At 41.8% G+C, this 26012-nt stretch overlaps 1 protein-coding gene across 2 annotated transcripts in view; it reads left to right on the top strand.

Moving 5' to 3' along the window:
- Positions 1 to 26012, top strand: part of MYH9 (myosin heavy chain 9) — a 75123-nt gene that overhangs the window by 27756 nt on the left and 21355 nt on the right. For both annotated transcript variants that reach the window (XM_042792023.1, XM_042792024.1), the window contains 12 exons: positions 4595 to 4622; positions 8273 to 8366; positions 13635 to 13727; positions 14428 to 14491; positions 15056 to 15154; positions 16016 to 16159; positions 18400 to 18495; positions 19625 to 19743; positions 20838 to 20990; positions 22841 to 23014; positions 23853 to 24026; positions 24595 to 24709. In XM_042792023.1, coding sequence (XP_042647957.1) covers positions 4595 to 4622; positions 8273 to 8366; positions 13635 to 13727; positions 14428 to 14491; positions 15056 to 15154; positions 16016 to 16159; positions 18400 to 18495; positions 19625 to 19743; positions 20838 to 20990; positions 22841 to 23014; positions 23853 to 24026; positions 24595 to 24709 — 1353 coding nt within the window. The remainder of the gene's footprint in view (positions 1 to 4594; positions 4623 to 8272; positions 8367 to 13634; positions 13728 to 14427; positions 14492 to 15055; positions 15155 to 16015; positions 16160 to 18399; positions 18496 to 19624; positions 19744 to 20837; positions 20991 to 22840; positions 23015 to 23852; positions 24027 to 24594; positions 24710 to 26012) is intronic.

The following is a 26012-nucleotide window of genomic DNA, read 5'->3' as shown; positions in this document are numbered from 1 at the left end:
AGGGGAGCGGTCTAGTAATGGAAACCTGGAGGGTCAGGCTGCTCGGTTCTGCCAGACGCTCCGTGGTTAGGAGGTGGGTGGTACCATCTAGCTATGGTTAAGCTTTTGGCCTTAATGAGTCAGCTATAGGCAAGGGACTGCAAGCCAAGCCTTTGCCTTTCAGCTACACTTCCTCTTAGCTGGAGAGATGATGTCACCATCGTGTGAATGCTATATTACTTCTCCTTTTATGGAGATGAACGGGCTTGAAGCTGGAGTCACTCATGCAGAGGAAGTGGGTGATAAAGGCCTGCTAGGATGTTCTGTAACTGAGATGTGGAGCTTAAATTGCGTGTTCTTTTCTAGCCTCCCAACTTTTTTCTTCTACCATCCCAAAAGAACTAAAACCAAAATTAATTTGGACCTCTTAATTTATCAGTTATGCCAATACATTCAACCACAGTAGTTCAGCATTCATTCAGATTTGTTGTTTTGCAGTAGAATACTTGGCTATAAAAAGAATACTTTTTATGTACAAGATATCTCCCTTGTGAAAACAAATTTTGGTTTAATTACGTTTTTAACGTATGCCACAGGGCATGGAAGCAGTCTAAAATGCAGTCTTTTATTTTTGGACTGAAGAAAGTCAAGAATGAGTTAGATATTAGGATTTCTTACATAGTAAAATGAATGTACTGATCTGATTGTACAATACTGCTGTATAGCTTAAATTTGAAGGATGCTTTACTTCCTGAATTTCTGGATGTTTGAGGCTGCTGCTTCTTATGATCACTTGAATACTATGGCGATGAGAGCTAAAGAAGAGCCTAGATAAAAAGCTTTCCTTGCCAGCTGGTCTGAAATACAGAATTGTTGCTATAATTAACTAATGAGTTGTTATTCTGGATTGTTTTTAATAAGTGACTCTGGGATTGAAAAGCAGATGCAGATTTCTTTTAATCAGGCGTTTCTTGATTGTGTTATTATAAGCAACTGAGTTTATGGTACCCAGCACATTCTCTTTTGCTGAGTAGGTTGCTTGCACAACTGACAATGAAGTAAAGGCAAGTGCTGACTGAAGTTGTGCAGTACGCCCATGTTGAATGATCCTTTAGAAAACAGCAGTGGAGGTGGCCTCTTGTCTGGGCAACTGAATTCTGATTCGTGGTGGCACAAGTCAGTATTGTATGGAGAATGAACATTGGCATTTAAAGCAATTCTTAATTGGAAGCATATCTGAGAGTTACGCTTTTGTACGTGTTAGCTCTTTGGCCCTTTGGTCGGCTCCAGTTTCCTGTTGCTCAACACATTATTCGAGTTGTCTGTCTGTACACAATTAGAAGAATTCCAGCTATCCCAATGGCTGCTGCTGTGCAGTCCTGGGAAAGAATTTCCCCCAGATTGCCAGCTGGAATGTTGCCTTTTATGGCCCTGTCTGCTCGCTGCCGGTGACTTGCCTGCACTCGCAGGTACGTTCCTGCTGGCTTAAAACAGAGGTGACTAACACAGCTGCAGCAGGCCACCAGGAAAGTATGTTGGGGGAGGAAAATGCAGTGCCTGAGAGGATTTTGAACACTGTCTGTGACTTTTCCTGCCTGAGCACCTTTCGACACCTTGCTCTGTGTTAAGGCATGGAAAAATCCTGTGCTTGCCCCTTTGGGACTTCCTCGGGTCACTCCAGGGTGCTGTTGTTACCTTGCCTCATTGGAATGAGGCTCGAAAAGAGCTTCTCAACTAAGTGTGACAAAACTTGTCATGATCAAAGTGTTCGGTGCCAAATAGCTTGTTAGTATTATCTGATGTTGATCATCTCTGTTTCTGTGGGGCAGTCGGTTTACCTGTCTGCTTAATGATGGTTTTTTTGCTGAGACAAGGATCTCTCCTCCTGGAGAAGAGGGAATAGGAAGGCGTGTGCCGTTCAACTGCTTGGGACTCCATGTTTGGGCTCCAGCTCAGTGCCAAGACCAGAGCTGGCTACCGGGAACAAGGAGCACCTTCCTTAGAGTTATGTTTTGCTTTTGTTTTATCTTTCTTTCAGATTGGCCTCTTAGAAGAACCTCTGTAGTACCTGAATGCGAATATAACCTTTTCTAGGGCAAGTGGGCTGCTTGTTTCTAGTTAAGCTTTCCAAAGTCAGTTGTTACTCAGAGGCACAAGCGTGTCCTTTCACATAGCTGCTTTGTGATAGAGAATTGCACCCAGGTGTCCCACTACCAAATAATACGTTTCCTTAGGCAATCATTAAATGAGTCATTAGTTATTCCCCTGATCCACCCTCAGTGCCCAGTCATGCAGAGGGCTGGCGTGCGCCTGCTGAGCCCTTGACCCATTGGGAACCTTGAACGGGTGGGGCCTTCAGAGCTGGCTAACATCTCTTAGCCTGTCCCTCAGCAAAAGGGGTGCGTGTCTTAAGGGCAATGAATAAAACTCAAAGCTTTTCAAAATTAATATGCAATGCTAATAAAGCTGCAGTATCTAGTTTCGGATGCTTAAGAGTTGGCTGGGCCAAAAGCATTTAAGTGATGATTTTCTTCTGCTTGCTTCTTTCCAGTCTTAGGGCTGATCGGCTCTTTCTGACAACAGTATTAACAGGGATAAAGCAGATTGTTTTCCTCTAGTTTTTTGTGCTCATCTGCGTACGATCGGTTTCCAGTAAAGAAGCTTTAGAGCAGGAGCTGCCTATCTGTAGTGTGTGAACCTAATGTTTCTATTATTCATTTCAGAATAATTTAAGGAAAGCTGGAATCTCAAATTTAGCGAGTTTACCTGCTTGCTTTATTCCATGAAAATGTGTCCAAAGACTAGATATACTTCTGTCTTTATAAACTGAGTTTATAGGAGATTTTACTTGATGAATATGGCATTCATGATGTTAGGACTGCAATGCTAAATTCACTTGCAGCAGTAGTGTTTAAGGGTATAGAAAGTGGTTTCAGGTACTTGAACTCTATCTGACTATAAAGAGATTGAGCTGTAATTAGGGAAGGCTTTATCTTGCACAAAACAACTTGAATGGTGACTCAATTATATCATTTAAGTACTCTCTGGTGGGGAGAATACTGAATGCACTTGGGTGCTACTGGAGCTGCCAGAGGAAGGAATAGAAAGAATAAATAGCTAAAATATGGAGCCATTCACATCCATAAACGTGCTGATGAAGGTTACCAATTGCTGAAATAAATTGCAGCAATCCGGTGAATTGTATGCTCATGGATCCTTCCAGCTTGCTTTCTCTTGCTTTAGAGATTAGACTTCAGTGCAACACAAAGTTGGTGCTCATCATGGAAAAAGGAAACAATGACAGTAACTGGATGAAATCTAACTGCTGTGTTACTGGAGTCCTCAGCCTGGATGATCTGATAGTCCTCTGGTCTTAGTCTTGAGCAAAAAAACCCAACTAAAACAAAACCCGAAAACCACAGCCAAATGGACAGCGTACGAATTAATGGCTGTTTTGAGTTTGGTGGCACAGGCTGTTCTGTGAGTGCCTCAGTAGCTCTTGTGGACTCTCTGTGAATGACTTGCCGTGCCCAAGTCTGTTCCATGCCTGAACAGGTCTCACTGCCCCTGTGATGACTACAGGCTACAAAGGCTGTTGTGGTGTAGGCATAGGCACTCCAGTCTGCCCAGTGCTCCCACCTGGTTCCAGGTGGCATGGGGGAGGAATAGGAGGCAGACTAGGGGGTGGACACAGGGTGGAGGAATGGATGAAAGGTGAAACCAAGGCAGAAATAGGGGAGTGTGTTCACACAGAAGTGGTGGAGGAGCGGTGGGATGAAGGCATTGTGGAGGGACTCGTCAGGACTGTGTATGAGGAAGTGGAATCGTAGCTGAAAGGAGGTTCAAGATGTGGGAGAGGATAGTGGCGGATAGGCTGGGTGAAGTAAGTTCTGTAGCTGGAAAGATACTATTCACAGCTGTGAATTGAACACAGGAATTAGTATGTCTACTGCTATGTCAACATGAAAAAGAAAAGTTTTCTACTGTCACCAGCTGCTGTGTTAATACAATAGGGGGTGGTGTCACAAACACAGCAGCTGTATGGGACTTAGGCTGCTGCTCAGCGTTGTAGTTTTCAAGTCCATTCTGTACAAAATGAGTAACAAAAATTTCTCACTGAGCTTCCAGTGTTTCTTTTGGGGGTGAAAGCCTCTGATGTATTTGGCACTTTGGAATTTGTAATGGTTGCTGTACCACATCCCTCCCCCTCTTCTTTCCATTTCCATTGCTCTGCTGATAACTTTTGTAAGTCAGTATGGGCCCAATGTAATGGGGAGGAGGGGAGCTGAAGAACAAGTAGATGTACATCAAACTGTAGTTCTGTGATAAAGAAATGTTCAGTGGGAGACTTCTGTATTGTTTGTAGAAAAATTCTAATGCAAACAATATTCTTTCTGGATAAAGAAAACTAAATTGCTATGGTGCTGTTATACTTTGGCATAGGGTGGGAAGTTGGGGTCTGTAGCCAGAGAAGGGGTTACCTAGCCATATTTCTGATGTTACTTGTCAGAGTTTACTAGTTCCTGGTTTTGTCTTTGGTGTTGATTTTATTTTGTCACAGAAATTTAATTTTAGAGTCTTAGTCTGACTACTTTTTTTAAAAATTTTGTTCTAGATCGAGAGGATCAGTCCATCCTTTGCACGTGAGTATTTACAGTTGTCAGCTTGTCTGGTTGTCAAAGTTTGTGTGTTGAAATTCTTGGTTGGAGGACTGTCTTCTGTCTTAATTGTAAGTGCTGGGAGTAGGCTCAGTAAATCAGGTAATAATGGAGATTCAAGGAAGGTCCCACTATTGTTCCTCCAATATGTATTTAATCATAGAACGGTTTGGGTTGGAAGGGACCTTAAAGATCATCTGGGTCCAACCTTCCTGCCATGGGCAGGGACACCTTCCACTAGACCAGGTTGCTCAAAGCTCCATCCAACCTGACCTTGAACCCTTCCAGGGAGGAGGCAGCCACAGCTTCTCTGGGCAACCCGTGCCAGTGTCTCACCACCCTCACAGTAAATAATTTCTTCCTAATATCTAATCTAAATCTACCCTCTTTCAGCTTAAAACTGTTACTCTTTGCCCTATCACTACAGTCTCTGATAGAGTCCCTCCCCATCTTTCCTGTAGGCCCCCTTTAAGTACTGGAAGGCCACTATAAGGTCTTCCTGGAGCCTCCTCTTCTCCAAGCTCAACAACCCCAACTCTCTCAGCCTGTCCTCATAAGGAAGGTGCTTCAGCCTCCTGATGATTTTTGTGACCTCCTCTGGAGCTGCTTGAGCAGGTCCATGTCATTATGCTGAGGGGCCCCAGAGCTGGACACAGTATGCTAGGTGGGATCTCATGAGAGTGGAGTAGAGGGGGAGAATCACCTCCCTCAGCCTAGTGGACGCACTTCTCTTACTGTAGCCCAGGATATAGTTGGCTTTCTGGGCTGCGAGCGCATGTTGCTGGCTCACAGTCAGTTTTTCATCCACTAATACCCCCAAGTCCTCCGCAGGGCTGCTCAAATTCTGCTCATCGCTCAGCCTGTATTTGTGCTTGAGGTTGCCTCGACCCATGTGCAGGACCTTGCACTTGGTCTTGTTGATCTTCATGAGGTTTGCATGGGCCCACCTCTCAAGCCTGTCAAGGTTCTTCTGGATGGCATCCCTGCCCTCTGGTATGTTGACTGCACCACACAGCTGGGTGTCATCGGCAAACCTGCTGAAAGTGCACTCAATCCCACTGTCCCTGTCACCAACAAAGATGCTAAACAGTGCCGGTCCCAATACAACGCTTGTCACTGCTCTCCACTTGGATATCGAGCCATTGACCGCAACTCTTCTGAGTGCAACCATCCAGCCAATTCCTTACCCACCGAGTGGTCCATCCACTAAATCCATGCCTCTCCTATTTAGAGACCAGGATGTTGTGTGGGACAGGGTCAAATGCTTTGCCCAAGTCCAGGCAGGTGATGTCAGTTGCTCTTTCCCTATTCACCGACGCTGTAACCCCACTGTAGAAGGCCACCAGATTTGTCAGGCATGATTTGCCCTTAGTGAAGCCATGTTGGCTGTCATCAGTCACCTCCTTATTTTCCATGTGCTCTAGCATAGTTTCCAGGAGAATCTGCTCTAAGATCTTGCTGGGCACAGAAGTAAGAATGACTGGCCTGTAGGTTCTCCAGGTTTTCCTTTTTTTGCCTTTTTAAAAATGGGAGTTATGTTTCCCCTTTTCTAGTCAGTAAGAACTTCACCAGATTGCCATGACTTCTCAAATAGGATGGATAGTGGCTCAGCCACTTTATCCTGTTCCCTCAGGACCCGTGGATGCATCTCATCAGGTCCCACAGTCCTGTGCACCTTCAGGTTCCTTAGATTGTCTCGAACCTGAGCTTCTCCTGTAGCGAGAAGTTCTTTATTCTCTCAGTCCCTGCCTTTGCCTGCTGCGACTTGGGCAGTGTGGCTGGAGCACTTGCCAGTGAAGACTGAGGCAAAGAAATTGAGTACCTCAGCCTTCTCTGTATCCCGGGTAACAAGGTCTCCCATTGCTTTCTGGAGAGGGCCCACTTTTTTCCTAGTCTTTCTTTTATCACTGATGTACCTATAGAAGCTTTTCTTGTCGCCCTTGACGTCCCTGACCAGACTTAATTCTAACAGGCCTCTGGCCTTCCTAACCTGATCTTTGGCTGCTTGGACAACTTCTCTGTATTCCTTCCAGGCTATCTGTCCTTGCTTCCACCCTGTGTAGGCTTCTTTTTTATATTTGAGCTTGTCCAGGAGCAGTTTGTTCATCCATGCAGGCCTCCTGGCATTCTTACCTTACTTCTTCTTTGTTAGCACATATCGTTCCTGAGCTTGGAGGAGGTGATCCTTGAATATTAACCAGCTTCTTTGGGCCCCTCTTCCCTTCAGATCTTTATCCCATGGTGTCTACCAGGCACATCCCTGAAGAGGCCAAAATCTGCTCTCCTGGAGCCCAAGGTAGCTTGCTGTGCGCCCTCCTTACTGCCCTAAGGAGATCTTGAACGCCACTATTTCATGGTTACCACAGGCAAGGCTGCCCTTGAACTTCACATTCCTCACTAATCCCTTCTTGTTGGTGAGAACAAGGTCCAGCATAGCACCTCTCCTCGTTGGCTCCTCTATCACTTAGAGAAGGAAGTTATCATCAGTGCATTCCAGGAACCTTCTGGATTTCATATGTCCTGCTGTGTTGTCCCTCCAACAGATATTGGGGTGGTTGAAGTCCCCGGCGAGGACCAGGGTTTGTGCACGTGAGGCTGCTCCCATCTGTCTATAGAGGGCCTCATCCACTCAGTCTTCCCGGTGGGGTGGCCTGTAGCACACCCCCACTATAACATCTACTGTCCCTGCCCTCCCTTTGATCCTGACCCACAAGCTCTTGGTCAGCTCCTCATCCATCCCCAGGCGGAGCTCCATGCACTTCAGCTGGTCACTGACATAGAGTGCGACCCCTGCTCCTTGTCTCCCCTGCCTGTCCTTCATCAAGAGCCTGTGTCCTTCAATTCCAACACTCCAGTCATAGGAGCCATCCCACCACGTCTCTGTGATGCCAATAAGATCGTAGCCCTGCAGGCATGCACACATCTCTAACTCCTCTTGTTTGTTCCATGTCCACGTGCATTTGCATAGAGGCATTTAAGGTGGGCCCCTGATGAAGCTAAATAATCCTTTCTGCATAATAATTTTCGTAAGTGGAGAGGAAGGGACGTTTTGAAACAGCCCCTGTGCTCAAATTCATAAAGAAATACAGCTTTGTCAATGGAAAAGACTTTGAGAAGTCCTTCAGATTTGATGCAGCTGTTATGCTTAAGTACATTCATACTGATGAGGCTGATACAGTAACAGATACTCTCGATACAGAAGTTTCTCATCCAGACACAGCAGAATTGGTTGGCCCTCAGTTCTGCTTAAGGAATTGGTATGTTTATTCTTGCAATTGGGAGGCTTCCTTTTGGAAAGACTCGCTTCACTACCTTTCACCGCTACCTCTACAGCAGTCTCCGAATTATTCCTCAGCCATCTGGCAATCTTTGTATCTAAGTGACTGGAAAGCATAGTTCTTTATTGCCTTCCTTCCTCTATGCACTCATCCAGCCAGGCAAACTGGCTGAGGGCTAGCCTGCAGTCCAGTTACACTGCTACAGCTTACCAGTACAATTTTTTTTTTCTTAGTTTTGAGGGAGATGCTGCAATGTCCAGAATGCAGTTAAGGAGCTCTGAAGCCCTTTTGGGGTTAGAAATATGCATATGTCCCCCTACGTCTTGTTTGGGAATGAATTGCAGATTTTCTTTACAGAGGTGAATCGGGAGCTGGTAAAACAGAGAACACCAAGAAGGTCATTCAATATCTGGCTCATGTTGCTTCCTCACACAAGTCTAAAAAAGACCAGGTAAGACCTAGGTTTAATGATGCTTTATTGCTGTGCTGACTTTGGACAATAAATATATATTGGCTGATGTTTGTAAAAGCCATATTGCTTAATAAAAGCCTAGATACTAACATCTATCAGGGGACTGAGGAGGCCAGTGAACTATGAAACAATAAAAGTTTGTCAGAAGTTGCAAGCCAGGAAATATTGTTCTAAATCATAACTCCTTTGAATTCAGTGGAGCTACAGTGGGGATAAACTCATCCACAACCTCTTGGATTTGTGGGCAAGTGCATGGGCAAGAGACACTATAAATGAAGCATCACCCTCACTGAACTCTTCACATGGATGTATTCTTAAAACTGGACTAGGCAGTTTAAAACTGGTCCTTCCGCGGAGGAGTTGTCTCCTTTCTTCTGTACCTTTATAGATTAGGTTTGGCTATAACATATATACCCTGTCTCAAAACTGGAGAATACAGCTATAGGCTAGTGGACATTGGCTGGAAACTTTGAAATTGTAGAAAAACAATAAAAGGGTAGAAAACTGCCAAGTATTTGCAGCACGTGAAAGGAGGGTGGTGGTGATGGTGGGAGGACTTTAAAGATGTCTCACTTATATTTTTTTCCCCCTCCCTCTCCCCCGATGGACTATTGCCGAATTCGTCAGTTGTATCCTCGTAGGTGAGCTGCACGTTTACTGCACGTTCTGCACCAGGAATGCGTTTTCTGTCCCATTGTGTGATTTTTTTGAGCAGCTTTTCACTCCACACCAATATCACTTTCTGCAGCTAAAACAAATCCATAGACAATTCACAATTTTATTTTTTTTTTGTGTGTGGTGCACAGTAATCTTTTTTTGTGAGGATGTTCAATTGGAGACTAAAGTACTATCAAGAATACTTGTGTTCTGTACTCAATACTAGTTTGCATTTAAGGTTTTTCTTGCAGGATTTTTTTCCCAGATAGACCATTCAAGAAGTATTCCTCCAGGGCAATAGGACTTTCCTAGAACCATAAGTGTCTCATTCGTGTGGTGTTCCCAGTAAGATAAATATAGTTAGGTGGTTAGCTTTCTATTCCCTGCAGTGAGATGTGGCTGCAGGTTGCAAAGAAAGGTTTGGGGGAAGGCTGCCCTGCAGACAGGATGTTCCACGTCTGTGAGCTTGTTAGCCAGAGCTGAACACGTTGGAAATGTTCACTGGTGAGCTGTGTAATGCAAGCTGGATGCCAAGTGTGTCTGCTGTATCTCTACAGAAGAGTTTTCCCGTAGTAGCTTAATGTGTAGGTGTGTCTTATATGTGTGTAGAATATATGAATAAGAAGGCATCTCTGCACACAGGCATGCTATGAGTGTGCGCACACATAGTAATAAGTAATTTCTGGAATCCAACCAAAAAAAAACTTTCTATGTGCCAAACTTTCAGACATATGAAGGCTTTTTCCATGGTCTGTCAGTAGCTGTATTTAGAAACATTCTCCTTTTTTTTTCTTTTTCTTTTTTTTCTTAAGTGTGGAAAATAGAATCATGGGGTTGAGTTAAGTATTCTTCCACTACTTATCCGTGAGCAAAATTTCAACTACCGAAGCAGGACGGTCAGTCCACTTAAGAGAATAAGACAGTCCTAAGTTGGATTGGCTGGTGATTTGCCCAAATTTGTTTTGTTTTGTTTTTTTTCCCCGTACCCTGAATTTTGATTCTCCCGAAAAGTCCTGCAGATCACATTTTGCTCCTGTCTTGTGACTAAACAGGAGCACTGGTCTTACCAGAGAGGATTTAGAGCTAGAGTCTTTGAATGTTAGTTAGTAGTGAGTGCTCTGTGTAACAATTCTTTACAAACCTTAAACATGGAACCAGATTATAAGGGTTTGTAAAGATGAATACATTAAAATTTTTGAGGATTTCACGTATACCAGTCATGACAGATTCTTATTCTTTAGGTAGAATGTGATAGTGTCAAACCTTTATACTGCAAGACTAGGCACGGAACTTAACCTTTGACAATATAGAAAGTAGTGGTGCTTTATCTATGAGAGAGGTTTCTTGGCTATCACCTATTAGAAGTTTGGGATGTAAATCCCCGTTTTTCAAAGTATCAGAGCAAAATCAGATTTACAAAGCATTTTCTTCAATTCTAGCTCTCTGGTTTTGGAGGTAGTGGCACCTTGCACCAAGATCAATGCATTAGTATGTTCAGCTAAATAGCTTCTAGCTGCATGGTGTGACTACTAAGCACATTAAGGCTGCTTTTTGGGCCTACTGAATCTAATTACATAAACACTTTTTTTTCATTTGATGAAACTTTATGGAAATTGATGTTGTCCCATGTTTAGTCTCTTCTTCTCTACTGACTACTTATGTAATAGTTTTTTCAAGATGAGAATGTTTGCAGCTAATCAGAAATTTATGGGTGCTACTTACTTATTGCTTAAATATTTGCAATAAAGGTTAGGTTACTGATGATCTTTCTCCCTTCCCCATCCAATCCACTGTTGCTGGAATTCAGTTATGTGAGATTCTTTCACATGACTGCAGAGAAGAATACAAAAGCAAATCCTTAAAGTGTAAAAAACAAAACAAAACCCCACACCAATACAAACAAAAAACCCCAAACACCCTCCCTCATCTTCTAGTTTTTTAAATTGCATGCTGTTAAAGCTAGCTATGATTTCTAGATGCCTTTCACCATACGTCCTGAAGAATAAATGGCTGGCAAAACGTCTACCTTGCATAGAAATAATTCCAAAAAGTGTACTCTGAATTTTTTGCATCTCATACAAAATAGATGTTAAGGATTTTAGTTGCTTTAAATTGGTGGTGTAACTTCAGAGCAGTAGGAGGAGAGTGTCCTGAAGAATGTGTTCTGCCCAACCGCAGGCTAACAGATCCACTGGCTGTTACTGCTTGTTTTCAACAGGAATATTGTACACACTTCAAATGCATGCCAGGTATTAAAGAAATTTGTTTCAGGTCAAGGAATGGCAATTAGAGGTGTCAGAAAATTGGCAGCGTCTTAATGATAGGAACTTTAGAATTTCTGGAAAGCTTGTGATGGATGGACAGCTTTGTGTTGTACTGGTTTTGCTTTGCAGGATTACCCATTGTATAATAATAATAATGAAGTCTTTTCCTTCAGTGAAAGGTGACCATCAAAATTTAAGGTAAAAAAAAAAAAAAAAAACAAAACCAGCGAACTCCACCCAAAAACTTCTTTAAAATTTTGAAGATAATGAAATTGTCTTTTTAAACAAGGACAGTGTACAGTAAGGAATGGATACATTGCAGTAATCGCAGCCACTTAGCCCTATGTGCCATTGCCATGACATGCTGGGAGCTTGATCTTCTCACTGTATCATGGTGCTAAGGCAAGTCATGAGAGGAGCTGACTTGATCAGCTCTTTAGTGTTTTCCTTACCCCACAGCTTTATATTGCTGTGAGCCTGAGTTGTCGTTCTCTATGTATATTTCTACCTTGGTGGTTCAATAGACCTAATAATCTCTAAACTACAGTTTACCAACACTTACTTGACACTAATGACACTTTCTTTCAGAGGTACTAAATAGCAGGAGGGTCTGTAGTATGGATTTCTATAAACTTTTGCTCTTTGTGTAGCTAAGTATGACCTTAGTTTTATTTTTAGTAAAATAAATAAAATAGATTTGATGTCAAAGCCTGACTTCTGTTTAGAGGAAAAAAAAAGGGTGCTTTTTTATCTCTTCCCTCCTTGTTCCATAGTTGTGTTGAAATGCTATGTTGCTGACATCTCTCACTTGCATAGTAACAGATTGCAGTCACAAAGGCCTAGGACTTCACTGCAGGATGGGGAGGAGGAATGGGGTGAGGGAAGAGTGTTCCAACTTCAGTACACGTGCCAGAAGAGGAGGGGAAATGAAACTGTGTGGCAGTCACAAGGACTGAACCCTAATTTCAAGGTTTTATCCTTACAAAGCCACGTGCTGGCTCTGTTGTGAGAGAGCAGATGTCCCAGCTCAAGATCCCTTCCCAGGGCTAACCTCCCTTGTTGTATACTTGACTGCGAATGAAAGCGTTTGCAGCAGCTGCCCCTTCTGTATTCGTGCAGTTGTACAGGGACTGAGGGTCTTGTTTGGCCTTGCGCTTGGCAAGCATGAAGTGAGGTGATTGTGGAAGTAAGATAAAGGCTTGTAGTTCTTTGTACAGTTTCTCATGTATCTTCCTATTTTTTATTGCATGTTTTTTTAGAGAGACTGTGTAAGGACTAATCACTTTTATAATGCACTTTGAGAATGAATGGGAACAGTTTTCCTTTAGAAATACCCTTAAATAATTTGCCCATAAATTCCAGTTCTCGTGAATCAAACTTCATTTCCATCTGTTATGCACAGGAAGTCTTGAGTACTTGCTGGTAACTGCTAAAAAGAGAAACATTAATCTTAACTGTCACTTTCTGTCTCTAGAAGCTTTTTTAGGTGATCTTGAAATATATAGAGCTCCATGCTTTTAGCACAGAGGACAAGTAATTTTTAAAAGCAGCCAGGGATATATCTAGAGCCTGCAGGGAAAGGTGTATATGCTCCAATATTCTAGCACTTGGCAGGGATAAAGGTTTCAAATTTAGTTTTTCTAAAGCTCCAGCATTTTATGTTCCTTGAGGGGAGGAGTGTGTGAATATAGCAGCAGAACACAGGCGATCATGCAGCTTGTGGGATACCACTAATTCTCTTTTTTTGTGTGCCTTCTTACAAAGGAGGTTTTTGCTTGTTTGTATTCTGGAAGATGTAGACTCTTAGTGAAACCTTTTGGGGATTTTGGGGATTAGGTTTGTTTTTGGTTTTGTTTTTTTTTAAAACATTAGACCTTTTCAGACTGACCTCTTAACCTACTACTAGCAGAAATCAGGGCTGTCTTGCAGTAGCAAGACAGGATTTCCCTCAGTCTTCTAACCTAGGTGGCAAGACACTCCTGGGATGAGGGCCTGATCTTGGATGGTGTGGTGTTTTGCTTTGATCCTGGGAAGTCTGTGGGATGTTGTGGCCGAGTGGCTTTGGAGGGCTTCTTGTTAACAGAAAAACAGCACTGGTGTGCCCTTACGTTGAGGAAGGGAATAAGGCATATTTGTGAATGTTTCTGTTTTACCCAGATAACTAATGAGTCTCCTTTGAAGGTTTAAGGGATCATCTCCTAAGGTTTAATATGGCTTCTCTACAGCAGATGCCAAGCTAGTGTGAATTGAAACTTCAGCGCTGGTTAGACCCAAGGTCAATGCAGTGAACCACTACCTACTTTATTTATTTCTGATTTCTCTCTAGGGAGAACTGGAGAGACAGTTGTTACAGGCTAATCCCATCCTGGAGGCCTTTGGAAATGCCAAGACAGTAAAAAATGACAACTCCTCAAGATTTGTGAGTATTACTATCCAGCATGGGTGCCAGTATTCTACGCTTTTCAAAGGGAAGGCTTGGTCTGCTTTTGGGTGAATTGCTGTCAGGGATAAGACAACTGTCTGTAAAGTGACTTCCTTCAAATTAATCTGGGAAGTGAATTTCATTCAGTGAATTATCCAGAACAGACCTGATAAGTCTTTGGAAGGAAGGCACCTGATCCTGTACCGGGATTATCTATGCCAATTTTTATTCTAAGTTTTTTTTCAGTCAGTTTTATCCTGGAGAGCAAATACTGGTCCTTGTTTTGCTTGCTCTGGAGACCAGTGGCCAGCATCTGAGAGGCAGATGGGGGAGCTAGAGCTGGAGTAAATGAAAATGGTTGAAGCTAACATTGAGGGTGGTGGAACTGTCTAAATCGTATAGCACCTGAAACCAAAGGGACCCTGGTTGTGGGAAATCTAGGCTGGAACATCCTGAATTTGAATCTTAGGCTGTCTGAATGTCAGAAGTGTCTGCAAGTGTTTGGTATCGTGTTTGTTAAATCGCTGCTGTGATCAGCAGGCATTGCCTATTGGCTGACCTTATGTTTTGCCTAAAACCTGCCTGACCTGTTCTGAATTTCCTTTCTTGTATTAAAAAGAGAAGGTTTACCTTTGCTGCTTACTGCTGTTACCAGATAGAATGAATACTAATTTTAATGCTATTATCTCCCTCTTAGGGCAAGTTCATCAGAATCAACTTTGATGTCAATGGCTACATTGTTGGAGCCAATATCGAGACCTGTATCCTTTCTAGAATCACTTGAAAAGGAGAAGTTAAAGGTCATAGAGATGACAATAATGGTACCTAGCAATCTCTTCACAACCAACTTTCTGATTGTCTGGTTGAGAAAGTGGTAGGAAGCACTTAAATGTATGCTAGCAGGATTACTGTTGTAGTCTCCTGTTTATTCATTTAGTGTTTTGTGACTTTTGTGATCATGGGGGAAATATTTTATGACTGAATAAATTCTGATCTTAAGGAGGCTGAAATGGAAGCATAAACTGTGATAAGATTAATAGCTTTGAAATTTCATAAACCATTCTCGCTTCTGTCCAGGCTGAGTAGGGGATGGATGAACGGATGGATGGATGTTTCTTTTCCAGTTAAGTCTCTCTTATAGCCATCATTCTGAGGCTGGCAGAACTGAGACCAGAAGCTCAGTGGGTTGTTGACTGATGATTGCTAAATCAGTACCCCTGTTAATTGGCATGAGGAGAACATCAGGTGGTATGAGGGTTTTTTTTCTCCTGCCATAGAATAGGAAGTGATTTGTATGTCCTACCGTATGCCTTGACTCTCTGAAGATCTGCTGGAGAAGTCACGTGCAATTCGTCAAGCCAAAGAGGAGAGAACCTTCCACATCTTTTACTACCTGCTGTCTGGGGCAGGGGAGCATTTGAAGAGTAAGTATGATTATGTTGTAGTTATGTAGTTCCTTCATCACAACAACAGAAGGTCCAAACCCCTTGTAGGCTAGGACCTGTTCCTTCATAGTTTCTTGGCTCAGCCTTTTAGATATGGCCACCCCTCCTCCACTTGTCCGTACATTCATACATCCCTCTGCCCTCCCCCTGCACTTCTCAGTTCCTGAAAACTTGCTTCTCTGGTTCCTTCCTGCACTTGTCTCCTTGCCAGCAATGACTCTACGCCCTTCCTTATCTAAATCACTGTCCCATGTTTAGTCTCGTCTAGCATGACGTAAACCCTTCTAGTGCAGGAATGGTCCTACTGTGGTGTACTCACTCTTTCAATAAGTGAAGCAAAGCTGCTAGCACCTAAACAGCTCTAGAAGTCTGGGATCCTAGCACACCTGGCATTAATAGCTCAGCTTAGTAATCAGGGCCCATGTTGTAGAAGAGCTGCAAATTGATCTGGAGGAAGGATCTCCTAATTGCTACTGTTTCAAGAGTTATATATTAACTTTCACCAGACTTGAAACAAATGAGGTGTCTGAAATGAAAGGCAGATTTCCTTTCAAGTTAATCCCTACTTTTTACAGATTTAGGGCATAATGATTGACATGGCTTTGGTGGAGTAGTTCGGAGGAAGGAATAGGAGGAAATAAGGCAGAAAACCTCCCAGTTTTATCTAAAATACATGAAATGTACAGCACGCAGTAAAACTGGGCTTAATCCCAGATTCATCCAGCACCTGCTAGCATATGCAAGTCAGAGATTTGATCTCAGTGGTAGCTTGTTGTCCATTTAAAAAAAAAAAAAGAAAAGAAAAATCCATAGTAACTTCTTTCTCAATTCTTTCCTAAGCTGATCTGCTGCTGGAGCCTTACAACAAATATCGCTTCCTTTCCAATGGGCATGTTACAATCCCGGGTCAGCAAGACAAAGATATGTTTCAGGAGACCATGGAGGCAATGAAGATCATGGGCATTCCAGATGAGGAGCAGATAGGTATGAATCATCTGAAGGGCCTGAAATACAAGGAAATGAAAGAGGGAACAGATCATATCTCTCAAGAGATTTTTTTTGTTTTCTTGTTTTGATTTGGTTGTTTTTGTTTTTGGTTTTTTTTATAAGTTGGTTTTTTTTTTGGCTGATGTCCATTTTCCTCTTCCCCCCCCCCCCCCCCCCCCCCGCTCCCCCCCAGTGAATAGTGTGCAAGTAATAAACTTAGTGGCTTTGGAGTGACCTTCCTCAGTATCTACTAGCAAGGTTTTAGTTTATACAGTAAATGTTAGAAATCAAGCAGCTAATGAAAACATGCTTCTGCTTGCTGTTTTTGCTCCCAATCTGAGGGCTATACATCCAGTTTATGAATAACACATCCAAGATACAAGAATCCCCTCGTTCTATTGTGCAATGCACGGCTTGTGTGCTCCCCCTATCCCTAAGCAGTGGCTTTAAAGTATCTAATTCAACCACTGCTGGATTAGTACTTTGAGAATGGCCTGGTCATAGTGCCTTTCTTTCCAGCTTAACACTGAACTGCTGATCAGAAATTAATATTGTCTGATTCTGGGAGCACAGTACTGTGACAGTGAAGCTAGAATTGCATGCAGCCAGCACAAAGTGCAGTGATATGTATTCACCAGAGCTCTGTGCTGTCTCATTCATGATCTGCCTCACTGGCTGGGAACCAGTGTTCTGCAAAATCTGTTTCTAAATGTATACGGTCTTCTAAAACTGGGACTGTTTTTCTTCTACACTGAAGCAAACATCTGTGGTGTTTTGAGGTCACCATCTCCTTTGCTGCAGGCTGCAGCTCTTGTGGCCGTAGGGAATATGGGCCTGTGCCTTAACTATTGCTCTTCACAGTCCAGTCTGCTATAAATCCACGCTGTTGTTATCCACAGTCTAATACACTTCTTGATATCCTGAATCATCTGAAACTGCTATATGAAGGTGAAGAGAAATTTGCCTAAACCAAATAAAAGAATTGGCAGCCTAATTTACTCTCGGGATGTTCTGCTATGCTAATTTTTTTGAGTTGTGTTTTTAATGTATGCTCTAGGGCATGTCTTCGCTGTCACACAGATGAACTATTGGTGCCACTACAGCAGAGATAGCTTTAGTGTTTTGCACTTGCTCTTTGAAGTGTGAAGTGTATTAATGTTCCTTATATGCTTAGAAGAATAATGCGTATGATAGCTGGCTGGATGGTAGGCTTGCTTAGTTTTGATGTAAAGTCTAAACACTAGCTATCTTCCTTTGTGAGACAACATCAAAATAAGCTGTCTGTCCAAGTGCCAGGACTCCAAATTCAGCTGCCAAACCACTGAATTTCATAACATACCACTAGGAACATACATGTTTCTTTTCGGTTAGTCCTGATGTAGCATATATGGAGCCTTTGTTCACTCTGCTATCAAAAGGATATTGTTTTAAAACATGTTTCTGTAACAGGTAGAAATTAGCAGACGAATAAATCTTTGGTACGAGATTGCCTTTGCAAGTGACTGGCAGTTTACTTTGCTCAAGGCAACTGGAAGCTGTTATGCAATGAGCTTCAACTGATACAGTCAAAATTGAGTTGATGCCCTGGCATTGAAAAATGTCTTTCCAGCCCCAGCATCTGATGCTGCTTTTGTGACGTGCACCATTTGAAGAGTATGACTACATCATTAGCAATGGGTGGGGTGCCTCAGCATGTAATTAGTAATAGTTATGGTACAGGCACTTTCGCCCGCATCCTGCTACCCATAGATTATAATGTTTGTCCATATGAACTACAGGCCTTGGTCAGGGAGCTGAAAGTGATACAGGGTTAAAGGAACAAAATCTTCCTTCTCTTAATTGGTTTGTACTCTTAATAACTGTCTCTTTCCTGTACTTAACAGTAGTCATTGAGGAAGATAGTGAGTTTGGCCCTCTAACAGAGAACAAATGTTTTATCAAAAAATACAGATGTTGTAGTGTGGTGCATTACGCTCAGTCCTGTCTCCCACTTTACGGTAGTGGTGTTGGGAACGAGGACATTCCCAGGCTGTGTAGTCTTGCACAGGAGGGACAGGGAAAGTCCTGTGTCCTGAATGGGAGTCATACAGAGGAATTACTCGTGGTGTTTTTGACAAATTCCAGGAAGGTCTTTGGGATGTTGAGAAGGGCCCCATTACCATGTCAGGAAAGGTAACTGGGGCATGTCAGGGCTTTTGGTGATGTCTAACACTAAGTTATTATTATTATTTTAAAAGGTCTGTTGAAGGTTATCTCAGGTGTTCTTCAACTTGGCAACATAGTCTTCAAGAAGGAGCGTAATACAGACCAAGCCTCCATGCCTGACAATACAGGTAACCAATCTCCTCCCCCTCCTCACCCGCCCCCCCCACCCTGTGCCACTGCCCAAAGCAAAATGCAGAAAAAAGCCTACAGGAAGTGCTTGCAACTGGGATAATACCGTACAGTATGTGGGGAATGTTGGAGTCCTGTTTTTCTAAAAGGTGAATTATTTGTCAAAGGAGCTGACATGTTCCTTCATACAAATAGGTACTGTTTTGCTAGGCATGTGTTTGCAGCCACCCATGGGCAGGAATGTGTCACTGTTCTTGTGACAGGGCTAGGTGGGAAGTCCATGTGATGACCAGATGAAAAGGGTTACTCTACTGGAATATGTAGAGTGTGTGTGTGTGTGTGTGTGTTAGCCAAGCTAGGAATGACTGCTCCTACAAACCTCTATTATCAGACTTTAAGGAATGTTCTTTGCTGACTTTGTAGGTAGATGTGTAACTAAGATTAGGGTGGAGAGTTTTGTGGTGTGTATAAAGTACGTGTACATATTTTAATTGCACTGCCTGTTGTTGCATTTGTAAACAGTACAATGTTTTACATAATAGAAGACTATCTGTTGGAAGACTTAATTCTTAGACTTTCATTATAGATGTACTGCAGAAATATAAGAGGTTACTAATTTAAGTGTTTCTATTTTTGGCTATTATTATTATGAAAAATATGCTCTAAATGGCATTTCGAAGAGGAGAGTAAACCATTTGGGTTTTGGATCTTGAATGTGAAATACAGACTTGCCTCTAAGACTAATCAGTAAATGAAGACAGAACAATTAACTTGATTAAGAAATCCATTACTTGATGTATCTTTAAATTGATTACAGACAGACTATGAAATTTCTAAAGCTTCTGTGTTGTGACTTAGTGGTGTGAGAGAATTGCTTCAAATTTACTCTCATGGCTTCTAGAGAAACTAGTAGTATGGGTTGCAAGAGCTTTTTGGGGATTTTTCTGGTTTTGAAGATACCTTTCTTTGTCTCATCAACCTGTTCTCCATTTAATGTTTTTTATAAGCCTCTTTCATGACTCTCTTGGGAAGGCAGTTACAAGAATGTTTTACTTCCTTTTCTTGCTTTCTGTGAGGAAAACCAAGAAAAACATTAATATCTTTGTTGTTTCCTCTTACTGTCTTTAGCTGCTCAGAAAGTGTCTCACCTTTTGGGTATCAATGTGACAGATTTCACTAGAGGTATCTTGACTCCTCGCATCAAAGTTGGACGAGATTATGTCCAAAAAGCTCAGACCAAAGAGCAGGTAGGCATTCTTTAAAAACGAACTAGTGCTTTAGTCTTTAATCTTGCTGCCACAAAGCTAACAAAGGTTTTTGTACTGTTCATTAACCACCTTTATGACTGCAGTGTATGGCAATCACACTTGAATAATGTAGCATACGTACTGCTTCTAGCATTTGTTCACTTGATCTGTATAAAGATAGAAATCACTCTGCCCCTGTAGCACTTTCATTTGAAAGAAAGGAAAAAAAAAAAAAAAAAAAAACAAAACCAAACACCACTACCAAAGAGAACACAACTCCCCTAGTTTTGGTGACTGGCTGACCCGAGAGAGTAAGTTTCTTCAGTGCAAGGATGACATTTTCACGTTGCTGTAACAGAGAAAGCACCATTTTTGAGTAGGTCAGCTACCAGGGGTTAAGAATTTGCTGCTGACTCTTGAAACTGATTGTAAATTTTATAACGTTCTTGAATCAGGTCGTCCTGTAAATGAAACCTGACCTAGGAGCTAGTGGCCTCCTGAATGGAGCAAAGCCCCTGCTCTTACTCATTGCATGGCTTCTTTATGAAGTGTAAACAAACGTGCCCCTATAACATGGAGGGGATTAGGAAGAGAGTGAAGCCTAGAAATAGTCACAAGCTGCCTTTCCATTCTAATATTTAATTTCTTAGTATACATAGTATTTTTGTGTCAATCACATGTAGGGTAATGGCATGGGAGGGAGGGATTTGGCTTCACAAATTCTAAATTACAAAAGAATTTAAATGCTTTTCTTTGGGCCTATGAAACTTGCTATGTTACTATAGTCTTTGGAGGTGACTGGGCATAATTTTTCTTCCTTGAACACCAGACATTGGTTTTTCCAACAGTCAGGGTCCTGAATTTTGTCTTTGACACACTAATTTAAGATAAATTCTTTGTCTTGTTTATGGAGTATCGCTGTTCCATCTACTCTTTATTGGGAATAACCTCTGAAATGAGCCTTGTTCAGTGAGTTTAGTGGTGGAGAGAGAATCCCAGACTACAGTTGGGCCATCAGATGCCGAAGCAGTGTAACCTGAGCCTTCCTTTGGATTTTAATGTAACTCCTGATATTTTGTCTTTTTTCTGTTTAGGCTGACTTTGCCATTGAAGCGCTGGCTAAAGCCACTTACGAACGTATGTTCCGGTGGCTGGTTATGCGTATCAATAAGGCATTGGATAAGACCAAGCGACAGGGTGCGTCCTTCATTGGAATCCTTGATATTGCTGGCTTTGAGATTTTTGAGGTAAGATGTCAGGTCCTTGCACTCATCAGTTCACCATGGGGCAAAGACCGCTGAAGGAAATCTCTTTAAAACTGGAAAAGAACGGTATAGTTTTGGAAAGGATGTATATTCCACTTTTGTTATTTGAGACCTCGGCTGATGTGAACTGTCAGATGAGCTAGTTAATAACTTCAGTAGTTCGTTCTTTAGTATTTTATGTATTCTGCAAATGTTTTATCTCATTGCTGCATATTCTGGTGCTTATATCCTTTTTGATATGTGCATTCAAGTAATTTTAATTTTATAGTTCCAAGTGTCCTTGATTCGTTATAGCTCACACCTTAAGGGTTTGCTAACATACAAAAAAGTCTTGTTAAAATGTCATGTAGAGTTATGGATCATCATTGGACTTAAAATTTTATGTCCGTTTAGTCTGTCCCAAATCATTTAAGGGATGGCCCACTGAAACCTATTAGTGTCATTAAAAATTGTTAGAAATGTTTCTTCCTGCTGATGAATTTTGAAAAAGACGAAGACAGGGTAGACCAAATAAGATCCAACATAAATTCTGACCTATGTGCACACCTTTCTTCAAAAAGCCTGAAAATCGGGGATCAGAATGTGGTTTCACATACAGCTAAACAGATTTAATAGCAGCTTCTTGACGTGGAAAAGGAGTGAACTTGCTCCTTTTCCCCTCTGCTGTTCCTGGCTGCAACTGCTTGTACTGTTCACCTCTAGCCCTGTGGAAAATACTTTCTTAGGGTGTTTTATAATTGAATCAGTCTGCAGGGGGGAATCCGAGCATAAAAACTGATGCAAGATAAATGTAGGAGAGGAAGAGCTGAAGGAAAGTTGAGGGAGAAATGGAAAAGAAGGGGGAGTGGGAGCTCCCTCTACAGGTGGCAGTGAACTGTTAGGCCAAAACGTTATGTCCATGAAACAACAATTTTAGAATGTGGCTTTGCATTATACTTAGTCTGAAGCAACCACATGCTGCCTTCAGAAAAGAACTATCCTGCCATTATCCCAGCCAGGCACCTCCTATCAACCCGTGCTATGTTGGTTCTGTCTCATGTGGAGCTGCAAAGTGAATTGGAACAATTTATTCGTGAAATGGAAAACTAAAACACAGAAAAGTTTGGTTTTGTTTGTGTTTTGGGTTTTTTTTTTGTTTTGTTTTTGTTTTTTTTCCCCCTCTCTGATCAGTCTACCTTTGCTTTCATGGTTGCTGGATCTCATGAAAAGGAGGGGAGTGGAAATACATGGTTAGGAATTTCTGAAACATGGAGGAAGTAGAACAGGACCATTCTCTTCAGCAGCTGCATTATATTTAGTGGGGTCTAACATGAAAATGCACTGTGGGTTATTAACCTTGTCCTTACAGTTTGAAGAAATTTGGAGATATTGAAGGAATTTCCCACTTTCCTTGCTCTCATTTTATATATGAGGATTCAGTAGGGACTTTCCAGTCCACATGCTTTTAGGAATTTGTCTTCAGGCTTCTGTTATGTCATCTTCCTATGAAAAGGACTTGCCAGCTCTGAGTTTGTGAGAAAACTGGAGCCTTTTCTGCTCCAAGGTTAAGTAGCTGCAGTAATTCTTCTGCTGTTCCCAACTAAACATTCTTTGGCAAAGTCTGAGGAGCAATGTGCATGAACTTCCCTAGGGATTGCAGCACTGATGCCGTGTCCACGTGACAGGAGAGGCAGTTCATAAATTAATGGGGTTACTGACAAAGGGCTGTCCACCCCACACAGGACATTAGCTTAAATTCCTGAACTATAGATGTGATCTTTAGTGCTAAGAGGATAGTAGGTGTGTCTTCAAAAGCAACTGTTCAAACATCTCTCTACCTTCTTCTTCATTAGCTGAACTCCTTTGAGCAGTTGTGTATTAACTACACAAATGAAAAGTTGCAGCAGCTCTTTAACCACACCATGTTCATTCTGGAGCAAGAGGAGTACCAGAGGGAGGGCATAGAGTGGAATTTCATTGACTTTGGCCTGGATCTGCAGCCCTGCATTGACCTCATAGAGAAGCCGGTAAGCTGCTTGTTCTACCATCGAGCAGTAAGAGGTGTCTGCGCTAATTTTGTCATTGAGCACATAACCTCTACCTGTAGACTGGAAACTAGCTTTCTGGGTTTTGTAATCCTGTAATGACACTGTGGTATGCTTAGAAGCAGAAGTGAAAACGTTTGCTCTTTGTCTGAAAGTATGTCACCAATAAATCTGATAGTATCAGTTCTATGGGAAATATTGCATGAAAATAGACCTAGTCAGCCACTCTTTCCTCTCACAAAATTGTCTTCATTCATGTAGATCTGCATGGTGCTAGCAGATGTATGTGTGGCTTGCTGTAAGTAGCGTGAATTTTCTTACTTAACTATAAGTGTGATGAGAAGCTGTGAATCTCTTGCTTTCTTTCTGCTCTAATGAAGCTTGGAAATGTATTAATTTAATAGTAGACGTTCCAAGAGTAAGGACTAGTTTGTGAAATATTCTGATATGGTCTCCAGCATTTAGACACCTGGATATTTGGAGAACAGTGTGACAATGTTCTTTCTATTAAAAAGATTTTTTGTTTTCCGCGTAAAACAACCTAGACAAATAACAAATGTCATGGAAGAGACCTTCTCATAAAAACGCTCAGAATTCAGATGAGGATTTTGAGGAATTATTGATGATTTCTATTAGTACGGAAGTAGTTGAACTGATACCACACAACAGGTGAATGTGAATGTGATGGGGATTAGGTTTAGGCATCCTTTTTTTTTTTTTTTTTTTTTTTTTCCCCCCTCCCTCCCCATAGACATCTAAAGGTGTTCATTATCGGTGTAGTTATGTATTTAATGATGTTTTGATGTTTCCTTTCTTTAAGGCTGGGCCTCCTGGTATACTGGCTCTGCTGGATGAAGAGTGCTGGTTCCCAAAAGCAACAGATAAAAGTTTTGTGGAAAAAGTTGTACAAGAACAAGGCACCCACCCCAAATTTCAAAAGCCAAAACAGCTGAAAGACAAAGCTGACTTCTGTATCATACATTATGCTGGCAAGGTAAATAATTGGTAGCTAAAATGTGAACGTTGAAATGTCTGCTGTATTTTCTAATGCTTGACCACTATTTCTTAGAAATGGCTACTTAGCAAAATGGCTGCCTGTGGGAAACCAGTAGAGGATTTCACGAAGTTTCATTGCTGTAGACCTTACAGGGCTTAAGGGGATTTGCCCGCAAGTTATATACGTGTAATTGAAGATGTGTCAAACTGACAGCAATTCAGATTTGTTCTTGGTGATTTGCTGAGATTGGAGGTACTTTTCAGACACCTTGCATCAAGACTTCAGCAGCAAAAATGATGATGCAGTTTTTTGTGTCGCACTCTGGGTGGTGCAAACTAGCATTGCAAATCCATTTCCTTTACTGACAGAACAGAACATGCTGCTGTTTGTTAGGGTTTGAAATTTGTAGGTATGCTTGCTTAGATGGCAAATCCAGGAATGATTATGTAACCTGTTGTTGATTGTGCAAACCTCAGTGCTACTTTTATAGACTTTACCGGATCTTGTTGCATCTTGTGCTGCAGAAAATCTCCCCCAAGTTTCTTGATGTGTTTATCTTCTCCAGGTGGATTATAAAGCAGATGAATGGCTGATGAAGAACATGGATCCGCTGAATGATAACATTGCTACTCTTCTCCACCAGTCGTCGGATAAGTTTGTGTCTGAGCTGTGGAAAGATGGTATGTAATTAAACTTAATCTCATTTGTTTTCTCTTGTTTTATGTGGAAGAGTTTGTTTGATGATCAAAAGTCTGTAATGAGCTGTGTTGCTTTTTTTTCCCTGAAGACTAAGCCACCAAGGTGAGCATTATCTGGAACATCCTTTGATCATGGTATTTCATGAAAAGTTCACTGTAACTCAAGAGAAAGGTTCACTTGCATCAACTTATGTTAAGCTTGCTGCATATATAGCAATTATTTCTTGAAACCAATAATGCCAGGATAAAATATGAACGCACCATTATGTCCCAGCAGCTTGCATAGCTGCAATACTCTCTGAGGCTAAATCTATGTTTTCAGTCCTGCAACTAGTGTGTTCTTTCTGCAGTGTTGTTCGGTATTTTACTCTATCTTCCCTGGGTTTATCTGGTTTTGAGTCTTACTGTTGCTGTCACTTTCTGTGGTGGGTTTTCTTTGACGTCTCTGTCTGTTGCAGAGATGCAGAACGTTCAGAGAGCCTATTTCTATCAACACTTTCCTATTCTTCATCTAGAACCAGGTGACTGAGAAACCCAGCTGTTGTGTCATGTGTGTAATGCATCCTAGAACCATGCAAGAAATGCTTCCGTTAACTTCTCTTTGTCCCTTTGTCATACCTGCTTGTCTTTCTTGTTCATTTCCTCTGCTTTGTGCTAGTAGCTCCTCATGGACTTTAAAACAAAAGCAAAATTCACCTTGCGAGTGGATACAAGAAAAATATGGTCACAGTCAGGTGCTAAAGGTTGCTCTTGCAAGACTTCCATAGGAACAGCTAAAAGCAAATCCCTGACAACTGTTTGAATGTAGAGCTAGCAAGGCTGTATTTCTTGCAAGATTTGGAAGGACTGCGTTTAAACTGAAATCCAGTTTGACATTGATTCTAGTATTGGGATTTGACTTCAGCTGCTGATCATTTAAAAGAAAGTTAGCTTGGTAAAGGAACTAGTGCCTAACAAGGCCTTTGCTGTGTGAGACTCCTTTTGGACTTGAAATGTCAACTGAACCACAGCTCATCAGTTTCATTCATTGTTCTTAGCTGGATCTTCTGTTGCAAGTGACTGTCCTTTTTCCTATCTTGATGTAGATTGCAGGGCTCAAGATTTTTAAGAGGATTGTTCCAGCTGCAATCTGGGACACGCTTCTGTGGATTTCCCTGTGATGTCATCTAGTAACATAACCTTCTTTTCTTTTATGATAAGACAACCTTGACCCTATTCTAACAGCTGCTCTAGAACTGAGCAGTTCTAAACAAATATTAGCTGTGAATCAGAGTATCCTTTCTTG

The sequence above is a fragment of the Tyto alba genome, unplaced genomic scaffold, assembly GCF_018691265.1.
Source record: "Tyto alba isolate M040663 unplaced genomic scaffold, T.alba_DEE_v4.0 Super-Scaffold_2, whole genome shotgun sequence".
In the NCBI taxonomy this organism is placed as follows: Eukaryota; Metazoa; Chordata; class Aves; order Strigiformes; family Tytonidae; genus Tyto; species Tyto alba.
This window is presented reverse-complemented; position numbering and strand designations above follow the sequence as displayed.